This window comes from Nerophis lumbriciformis, linkage group LG01 (genome assembly GCF_033978685.3).
Source record: "Nerophis lumbriciformis linkage group LG01, RoL_Nlum_v2.1, whole genome shotgun sequence".
Lineage (NCBI taxonomy): Eukaryota > Metazoa > Chordata > Actinopteri > Syngnathiformes > Syngnathidae > Nerophis > Nerophis lumbriciformis.
Genome location: NC_084548.2, coordinates 18096148 through 18107500, shown reverse-complemented (window position 1 = coordinate 18107500; position 11353 = coordinate 18096148). Strand labels below are relative to the sequence as shown.

The window sequence follows — 11353 nt, the reverse complement described above, 5'->3', positions numbered from 1 at the left end:
AATGTGGCTTGGCATTGTCTTGCTGAAATAAGCAGGGGCGTCCATGAAAAAGACGGCGCTTAGATGGTAGCATTTGTTGTTCCAAAACCTGTATGTACCTTTCAGCATTAATGGTGCCTTCACAGATGTGTAAGTTACCCATGCCTTGGGCACTAATGCACCCCCATACCATTACAGATGCTGGCTTTTGAACTTTGCGTCGATAACAGTCTGGATGGTTCGCTTCCCCTTTGGTGCAGATGACACGATGTCGAATATTTCCAAAAGCAATTTGAAATGTGGACTCGTCAGACCACAGACCACTTTTCCACTTTGCATGAGTCCATCTTAGATGATCTCGGGCCCAGAGAAGCCGGCGATGTTTCTGGATGTTGTTGATAAATGGCTTTTGCTTTGCATAGTAGAGCTTTAACTTGCACTTACAGATGTAGCGACCAACTGTATTTAGTGAAATTGGTTTTCTGAAGTGTTTCTGAGCCCATGTGGTGATATCCTTTAGAGATTGAAGTCGGTTTTTGATACAGTGCCGTCTGAGGGATCGAAGGTCACGGTCATTCAATGTTGGTTTCCGGCCATTACGCTTACGTGGAGTGATTTCTCCAGATTCTCTGAACCTTTTGATGATTATTTGGACCGAAGATGTTGAAATCCCTAAATTTCTTGCAATTGCACTTTGAGAAACATTGTTCTCAAACTGTTTCACTATTTGCTCACGCAGTTATGGACAAAGGGGTGTACCTCGCCCCATCCTTTCTAGTGAAAGACTGAGCATTTTTGGGAAGCTGTTTTTATACCCAATCATGGCACCCACCTGTTCCCAATAAGCCTGCACACCTGTGGGATGTTCCAAATAAGTGTTTGATGAGCATTCCTAAACTTTATCAGTATTTATTGCCACCTTTCCCATACTTCTTTGTCACGTGTTGCTGGCATCAAATTCTAAAGTTAATGATTATTTGCCAAAAAAAAAATGTTTATCAGTTTGAACATCAAATATGTTGTCTTTGTAGCATATTCAACTGAATATGGGTTGAAAAGGATTTGCAAATCATTGTATTCCGTTTATATTTACATCTAACACAATTTCCCAACTCATATGGAAACGGGGTTTGTATCAAAAGCAGTATGGTACCTTTTTTAATTCATTTGTACCGCGCTACTTAATTATTACCGGTGTCCCGTACAACCCTAGTTCCAGCTAGACCTATGGTGAAATGCATTTAGCACTTATTCTCTTCTTGTTTCACTACTAGCGGGTTAGAATTATGAGAAATACTTTCAACCTCATTGAGAATAAGATATTCTTCATCTCAGTATGTTAATAATGACTGAATTAATTAATTACATATTACAAAACTGTTGTGTATACTAATTCACAGATGTTATTTTATTATATAAAAAGGTCAGTAGATGATTCTATATAATTGTAAACGCTCTGAAGTGGGAAAGGAGTAGGATTAAATAAGCTTTCATTCTTCCTACTCCTTTTCGGACATGATGTAAAGTGAAATGATATGAAATTGTGTGATGTATTATACTGTAAGTGTGTTCATGTTCGAAATAAACTAAAGAAAGACAGCATGGCTTCCTTTCTCTGCCTGCTCTCTTGCTCGGTGTGTCATGTTAAAGGGAAACTGCACTTTCAAAAAAAACTTTTGCACATCATTCACAATCCTTTTGTGAGACAAGAACACACGTCTTTCTCTTTTGTCTTCCTTCTTAATCATAAAAAATTGCAGGCAGGAGGCGACGAACCACGTAGGTAATTGGGAGTCCTCTATTTCGCCTCTAAAAAAAACATCCGGAGTCCGTCAGCAGCACTCTATTTACATTTTATTTTACCTGAGGAGTGACGATTATGATGGATTCATCCTTTAAACAAGGAGCACAAGTCTTGTTCTGGCATGAATAAACATCCCATCAGTTGGCATCCTTGTGAAAATGAACATCGTAAGTGATTATTTTGTTGAGTTTTTTTTGTTGACAACTTAGAAATACAGTACTATGTGTTTCACTAGAGCTCTCTCTCTCTCTCTCTCTCTCTCTCTCTCTCTCTCTCTCTCTCTCTCTCTCTCTCTCTCTCTCTCTCTCTCTCTCTCTCTCTCTCTCTCTCTCTCTCTCTCTCTCTCTCTCTCTCTGCCCACTACTTGCTGTCCATATCTTACCGAGTCAGACCTACACTGTTCCAATATCCATTTCTCTGTTCTCAATTGTTGATGACTGATGATAACAACCAAACCCGCACCCCCGCCCCCCTCCGCAACCCCCCCCCCCCCCCACCCCACCCCAGCCCCCCTCCACACACCGGATTGTAAATAATGCAAATAATTCAATGTGATGATCTTGTGTGATGACTTTATTATGATGATCGTATATATGATAGTATATATCTGTATCATGAATCAATTTAAGTGGACACCGAAGTTGAAAAACTTATTCGGGTGTTACCATTTAGTGGTCAATTGTACGGAATATATACTTCACTGTGCAACCTACTAATAAAAGTCTCAATCAATCAATCAATCAAGCTCAATATACTTAGCACCTAGCTTCTAAAACGTGTAGCTCATCCTCTGCATTTGTTTATATCGTCGTTGGCTCCAACAAACTGTTATTATTTGTAGTAGTTTTTGTGAAATTAATGCACCCAGGAAAGAGGTTCCGCCAATGCTTAAAATAATCAAAATAGTGTTAAAATTACATGTTATCATGTTTGTGCCTGTTACTACATTATATACATACTGTACGTACAGCATGTATATACAGCATTGTTGGAGGTTTTTTGAGGGCTTTATAGACGGAATATATCGTATCCCTATGAACATGAACTGTATTGTTAGCCGCCTCATGCTAGCAGTTTTTCACTATTTAGAAAGCAGAGAAAAAAGAAAGATGTGTGTTTTTGTCTCACATAAGGATAGTCAATGAATGATGGGCAAAAAAACTTAAGCAATTTTTCAGCCACCAGTAATAGTGTATGAAGAAATGTAGTTTATTAGCTGCCTTGGCGGCGCGGATTAATAATGAAGAGGAGCGGCTCCGCCGCAGGAACTTTACCAGGACGCTAGCTGTTCAAAGTCGGGACCCGGGGTGGACCACTCATCTTGTGCAGCCCTTTGAGACACTTGTGATCAATGTTCCCTCTAATTTTTCATGTGTGTGAGCAAACGCAAAAACTCCCTGAGCATTCAGTGGAGCCCATGTGAGCAACATCAGACGTGCACACTGTGGCTACACCAGCAGCACACCTGTTCCAAACCTGAATAAATAACGAGTTCAATCTCCATCCATCCATCCATTTTCTACCGCGTGTCCCTTTCGGGGTGGCAGGGGGTGCTGGAGCCTATCTCAGCTGCATTTGGGCGGAAGGCGCGGTACACCTCATCGCAGGGCCAACACAGATAGACAGACAACATGCTCTTATTATTATAATCAAATGACAGCAGTCATTTCCATGAGGTTATTTTCTAATATAAGTGTTTAGGCCCACTTACAATGACAATAACACAAAATATTGTTTTTCATGAACTGTGTACTTGTATTGTTTGTATGGGTGGAGGTCCTGGTTTGGAAATAATTTGTACCCCTTTCAGACATTGCATTTAGTTTCCATTAAAACATTCACATGTTGCACAATGAGATGTAAGCAGGGGATCATGTGTACATTCCTGCAACTTCCTGTTTGTAAAAAATATTTTTTTATTAGTATTTATTTAATATACTAACAGCATTTCACGATTAATATTTATAAATTAAGATTCTTAATAAATGACACTAGAATAAGCACACATTTGATTGGTAAATCATAGTGTAACGACCTGGAAATACACTTTATGTGTGGTGTTGGAGTTGTCCGACTTTTTGTGTGGCTGTAAACGCATCACTGGTTAAGTGCCATACAGTATGTGCATGTGTTGGCGCAAGTGAGAAAGAGCGAGTGGCTGCTGTTGATATAACAAAGTTGGTTTTGGTCTGGTTTGTACTGCAGAAAATGACCAATTTTGCTAGATATAATTTTTTTTACTAATGTTTTGGTGATGTGTTTATGGCCGACAATAAAGAGTTTTGCTCAGTAAAGTGGTCGATGGAATTCATGTCCTCAAAGCATCTCGACAGATGTTACAATATTTGAACAATGATGACGAAAACTGTTTTCTCTGTCGTGTCCGTGTCGTGTCGAAAATTGTTATGCGCTTATTTTTTTATTTGATTTTGTGCATGGCATAGACGCTTGAGCAGTGCGCAATTGCACAGGCGCGCACCTTAGAGGGAACATTGCTTGTGATTAAGGGCTATATAAATAAACTTTGATTCATTTATTGATTAAATGACTTTTAAGGTTTTTTGATCAGATATTGTCAGATTTACATGAGTTATTTCAAGTTGTCCATATTTATACTAATTGAAAATTCTGACATTTCATCAAAAGGCCTCCAAAGGATTAAAGTAGCATGTTCAATTGAACGTTCAAATAACCATCCTGAGAAAAAAAATCCCGTTTAAGAAAAATACGGAAAATGTACTAAAAGTACACACAAGTTAGCCATTGTCCCCTGAGGGTTAATTTGCACCATTTTCCTCATCCAAAGTTGTATAAGGTGTTTGTGTGTTTTTGGTTGATTTGTCCCTGTGGGCCGCCGTGCCTTTGAGATTTGATAACACATAACGATGGATGAAAAAGGACTTTTGAGCATGCCAACTTTAGACGGTATTTTTAAACTCACTCCGCATGGTTTTAAGACGCCTTCCTGTGCACGTTGCGCGTCCCCCCCCTCGCCCCCCCACTGAGAGAATTGTTACCGCAGTGTTCCTACAGTGGAAACTTCATCTTGCTGCCTGAGCGACAGGACTGTCAGAGGAAAAGGAAGAGAGACGAAAAGGGATGCAGGGCGATGGAGCAATAGGAGCCCATTTACACTTCAAGAGATGAAGCAGAGAGGTGCTGAGGGCATGCAGAATCCTGCACAGCCAGCTTGACAAGACACCACGTCAAAATGTGCTCAGCTCACCTTTAATCACTACATGGAGATACCTGGTCTCGGGCATGCAGGGAGATATAATGAGCCTACATAACCCGCGCTACTATCATTCAGCTCATCTGTGCTGCAGTAATTCAATGCCCAATGAAACAACAACGCTTACAATCAGTGCTGCTTGGAGACAACGAGTGTCTGGGAAACCTGCACGGGTCTGGCGGAGTTGGGTCATTAAAGATGCTCTACACGTGTCTCTAAGATACTATCTGGCAAGACATGACACAGATTGGTGGCAAGTTAGTCAATATGAATTAGTAAAGACATGGAGACGTGACTGGAGCGAAGGGTCCTCCTATGTGCCGGGGCTTTGTTAAAGTGTGATTTAAAAAGAAATGCTTGGTTGGACATTATCATGACTAGAGATGTCCGATAATGGCTTTTTTGCCGATATCCGATATCCCAATATTGTCCACCTCTTAATTACCGATACCGATATCAACCGATACCGATATATACAGTCGTGGAATTAACACAGTATTATGCCTAATTTTGATGTGTTAAACGCTGTAGTAACAAGGTTTTCCAAAATAAATCAACTCAAGTTATGGAAAAAAATGCCAACATGGCACTGCCATATATATTTTTATTTTTAACTTGCCTCAAAACAGCAGCTTGGAATTTGGGACATGCACTCCCTGAGAGAGCATGTCCCAGAGAGATTGAGGTTGGTGTCCAAGAGAGGTTCAGGTGGGCGGGGTTGGGGGGGGGGGGCGTAGCAGGGGTGTATATTGTAGCGTCCTAGAAGAGTTAGTGCTGCAAGGGGTTTCTGGGTATTTGTTCTGTTGTGTTACGGTGCGGATGTTCTCCCGAAATGTGTTTGTCATTCTTGTTTGGTGTGGGTTCGCAGTGTGGCGCATATTTGTAACAGTGTTAAAGTTGTCTATACGGCCACCCTCAGTGTGACCTGTATGGCAGATGACTAAGTAAGCATTGCATTCGCTTGTGTGTGTAAAAAGCAGTAGATATTATGTGACTGGGCCGGCACGCAAAGGCAGTGCCTCCAAGGTTTAATGGCGCTCTGTACTTCTCCCTACGTTTGTGTACACAGCGGCGTTTTAAAAAGTCATACATTTTACTTTTTGAAACCGATACCGATAACTTTGAAACCGATACCATTTTTTTTAAAGCATTTATCAGCCGATATTATCGGACATCTCTAATCATGAGGTATCCCGAAGGACCTCGTCTTTATTATTACAAGCTTTTTGACGACACGAACCAGTTTGTATGACGGGAAACTTCAGACGGACCCGCAGTGGTGTAAGGGTTTAACACCGCAGTCGAACCTTTCTTGCATCAGGGATCGGGTTAATGTATAGGCATTATTTTCACGTTTTGGCAGATAAATACAGCAAAAATAGGTGCATGGAAAATACAACTCACCATAACACTGAACTGGTGGGAGCCCTGGCCTTTTTACTCTTGCAAATAAGCTGTCTAAAAACTTCTGTTTTTTTTAGCCCCCATTTTCTACCGCTTGTCCTTCCCCCAGCTTCATTTGGTCCGTTGTTTCCTAATTAAATTTGTTTGACAAACGTTTTACTTGCTCATGTTTGCATAGGGGCGCAAGTTCGATAGCCTGAGCTACCACATTGGGTCAAACTCTACCCAAACTCTACTCAAAAAACTTGTGAGAACTAACATTTTTGCAGCAGATTGAGGAAAAAACACTATAGAACGTAATCATACAGATGTTATTCAACTACCTTTTTTTTTTGCAGTACGACCTTAAAAACAGCAAAGTGCTCCTGTTGTATGCACTGCAAAATTACTGTAGATTTTACAGTAAAAAACTGTCTGCTCAGTCGCCAGGACTTTACAGTAAAAATTACTTTGGTACTGTTTTTTCATTTACACTAATGCATTGTAAAAAACAAACACACATTTTTAGATAAAAGACTGGCAGCTTAGTCACCAAAATTTTACCGTAAAAATGACAGTGGTACAGTTTTTCAATTTACAGTATTTTTTCTGTAAAAACGACTATACAATGTTGGGTAAAAAAATGGCCGTTCAGACGAAAAATAAGAGCGATGCTGTTTTTCTTTTTTTAAAAACACTGCACATTTTTGGGTTAAAAACTGTCAGCACGGTGGCCAGAATTTTACAGTAAAACTGACAGTGGTATCGTTTTTAATTTACAGTATTTCGCTGCAAAAATGTCTGCAGATTTCATGTTAAAATATGGTAGCTCACTTGTCAGAATTTACTGTAAAATAACCGTTTCAGTTTCAGTTTATTTCGAACATGCATATACAATACAATGTAATTCATCAAACATTTCCAGTTGTTTCATTACAGCACGTCCGAAAAGGAGTAGGAAGAAGCTGAGCTTATTTAATCCTACCCCTTTTCATACCATAGCAATTTTATCCCATTTCCTTGTCCTCTGTAACGTAATAGTGAACAAATAAATAATAAAAAAAATCATATACTACAGTAATTAAGTAAATATTAAATACATTAATATTTGTGGTACAGTGTACAGTTTAAAATTATTTGGTGTAAAAAAAAAGTACATTTCAAGGTAAAATTCTAGTGACTGAACTGCCATTTTTTAACAGTAAAATCTACAGATTTTTTTTTACACTGTATACAGGGCCTTTTTTTTCTCAGAAATGTCAAACTCTTGACAAAATAAATAAATCAGAAGTCATATTTCCACTGTATAGGACACTGGATCACAGGAATATACAAAATGTTAATAGTGAAGAGAGAAGTCTGGCCCCTCTGTCCTGAGCTTTCTGAAAATGTGGCCCCCAAAACAATTGAGTTGAAAATCCCTGCAGTAGATCATCGTCAATATAAAATTCATATTCTAATACAGAGAATTAATGAATTGTGAAATGAATGCAGAACTCGTATCATCCTCCTTAAATTGCTATTTTCAAGTAATTTGTTTTAGTGTGTGTGTGTCTGCGCTGTAAACTATATTTTATCAGTTCTCAAAAGAAGGCAGGTTTTTTTGTTTTTTTTTATCTGAAAATGAACATCCCCGCATACCAAAGGGGGTTATGTTTAACGCATCGAAAAAAAAGCAATATTGTGACAAAGACTGCAAAAAATATATACTGTCAGCAGTGGAAAAGTGAAGGGAAAAACAGATGAAAAGAAACAAAGCGCATTCATTTATTACAATTACAGGTCGCACGGTAAAATAGGAGTTGTTAGGATAGGGAGAAACACGGCTGTCTAAAATAATTACATTCCTTTGTGAAATATCTCAATATCGCATGTGTGATTTGAGCTTATCTTGTAAATTATTCCTGGGTGCACAGAGCACAAATTAGGTTCTGGGCACGCTCGAGACGAGGGTAGATGAACCATCTCCACGATGCAGTGCAGGAAGCATTCAACTAAGTGTTTTAATCCTGTTTCTATACAGGATTTGGACTAAACCTGTTATGTAGAAAATACAACAAAATAGCCATGCCTTTACCTGTACTGAGGAGGCGGGGTACCCTTGGCGTCGCACGTCAGAGTGGCCTCTTCCTCTATGGAGTCGACTGGAATGAAAAGATCCCCTGGCTCCATCCTCCATCTTGGGCCGTGGTACAAGCCACTGTCCAGACTATCTGTGGGGAGCAGTGAACGTCGACAGTCATGATTTTAGTTTTTCCACTCATGCTCAATGGGTCAATTCAACGTGTTTGAAAAGGAATAGGAAGAAGCAGATCTTAGTACATTCTTTAAATAGACCCCCCTTTTAGACCAGTTGATCTGCCGCCTCTTTTCTGCTCTGCCCCATATCTGCGGCCCCCTCCAAGGTTTCTCATTGTAATCCCATTGGGTTGAGTTTTTTTCTTGCCCTGATGTGGGATCTGAGCCGAGGATGTCGATGTGGCTTGTGCAGCCCTTTGAGACACTTGTGATTTAGGGCTATATAAATAAACTTTGATTGACTTTGATTGAATAGTCATGAAACAATTTTGTAATTGGTCGAGAAAAAGGATAGATAATGTGTAGAAATAGATAGATTGCTGTATGCCGTGATGAAGTACAGAGAACAACTAAAATGTTAAAAATAAATACAAAGAAGGAAATACAGTATAGAGCAGGGGCGTCAAACTCAAATACAGAGTGGGCCAAAATTTAAAACTGAACAAAGCCGCGGGCCAAGGTTGAACAAATTAACCTTTTAATAGGGACCCAAACAAGTTTTGCATTAAATATTGAACAAGCAAGGCTTATATAGCTTTATAGTGACATGCAAAATTGGGTTTCAAATAATAATAATAATAATTCAAAAATATCAATGGCATATCAAATACAATTTAAATAACAATTGAATGCCTCTTTTCTATTTGCAGCCTTCTGAGGTAAATATCAACATTAACTTTTTCCACAGGCTAATAAATTTGAAAATAAAATAATGAATAAACCAACCATTCAGGACTTTAAACTGCTCAGTTTGCAACACACTGATCTAATCTGATGTGCCCAAGCCAGATACCTGCCATCTTTTCTTGGATGCTAGTTCATTAATGTCGGGGCTCAGGCTTTGAGCTGAGGCAACCTTCATTATCGAACAAAGGTGTTCATCAGTCATTATATCTCATATTCCACAGTCTTGGGGGCGTGCCTTACAGGCACTGCTTTTAACGTCCTCTACGAGCTGTCGTCACGTCCGCTTTTCATCCCTTCTAACAACGTGCCCGCCCAGTCACAAGATGTGAGCGGCTTCTGTACGCACACACACGTAAATGCAACGCATACTTCATCAACAGCGATACAGTTTACACTGAGAGTGGCCGTATAAGCAACTTTAACATTGTTAGAAATATACGCCACATTGTGAATCCACACCAAACAAGAATGACAAACACATTTTGGGAGAACATCCGCACAGTAACACAAAATAAACAACAGAACAAATACCCAGAACCCTTTGCAGCACTAACTCTTCCGGGACGCTACAATATACACCCCCGCTACTTCCAAACCCCCCCCACACCACCTTGTAGCGTGCCGGAAGAGTTAGTGCTGCAAAGGGTTCTGGGTATTTGTTCTGTTGTGTTTATGTTGTGTTACTGTGCGGATGTTCTCCCGAGATGTGTTTGTCATTCTTGTTTGGTGTGGATTCACAGTGTGGCGTATATTTCTAACTATGTTAAAGTTTTTTTATACTGGCATCCTCAGTGTAACCTGTATGGCTGAAGTTCAAGTATGCTTGGTATTCACTTCTGTGTGCGTGCCAAAGCCGCACATATTATGTAACTGGGCCAGCACTCGTTGGACTGGAAGAAAAAGGGGACGTTACAATTCTCGGGAGGGGCACTGAAATTTGGGAGTCTCCCGGGAGGTTTGGCAAGTATGAGAATTAGCGGTGTACCGCGGCACCACCGCTGTATATGATCGGCGGGCCAGCTCTAGGGTTAATTTGATATCGCCTCACGGGCCAAGTGAAATTACACGGCGGGCCAAATTTGACCCGCGGGCCAGAGTTTGACACCCATGGTATTGAGGAATACAAATACCTGTACATGAAAAAACTAAAGTAATAAATAACTACATGTGTAAATACAAACAAACAAAAATATTATGAGATAATATAATATCAAGCAAAAACTTTAATGACGAATGAAGCTAATGTGTTGAAATGTTCAGATATTGTGTTTTTAAAAACAATGGAAATTATATTTTGAGTAAAGAACAACAGCCTTCCAGCTTGTACTCTTAGGTTATTTAAATTAAGAGGAGAAAACTATAATTTAAGGGGGATATTGATTTTTGAAATATGTAAAGTAAGAACAAATATAAAATACAAATGTATTTCAGTTTTAGGAGTTAAATGGTGGAACAAGCTCAGTGATGAGTTGAAGACATGTAGTTCTTTGTTAAGGTTTAAGAAAGCCTTGAAAGGTGAAATAATGGTAAATTATAAAATATAGCAACGATTACTTTCATCCCATTGATTTTTTGAACGTTGATGCTCCAGGCAATCTAATTTTCAGTGAATGTATAGGATAGGCAAATATAAGCCTTAGCTTCAGCCTATTCCTTTTTCGGTCATTCTTTTTCTTTTCTTTTAGTGTGTGAATGTGTATGATTGTTTATATGTATAATCTGTGCTGTTAAAATGATCACACAAAATGGTTGATTATATGACCGAAATAAACTCATTTCATTTATTCATTTCATTCAATGAAATAAAAAGATTTGGCGGCGTTTATTTAATTACCAATTTTTTCATCTAGTTTTCTTTTACCGTGTTCCCTATGGGCTGAAAGTACACAGGTTCTGAAATGTCGTGTTTTTGGAGCGAAAGCTTCTATTAGTGCGTCTGAAAGGTTATTTGTATTTATACCACAGGCATT

General features: G+C 39.2%; 1 protein-coding gene across 1 annotated transcript in view; it reads right to left on the bottom strand.

The window, feature by feature from the left end:
* cntn3a.2 (contactin 3a, tandem duplicate 2) overlaps window positions 1-11353 on the bottom strand; it is a 220099-nt gene that overhangs the window by 170287 nt on the left and 38459 nt on the right. The window contains exon 3 of the mRNA XM_061976496.1: window positions 8476-8611. Within this exon, the coding sequence (XP_061832480.1) occupies window positions 8476-8611 (136 nt within the window). The remainder of the gene's footprint in view (window positions 1-8475; window positions 8612-11353) is intronic.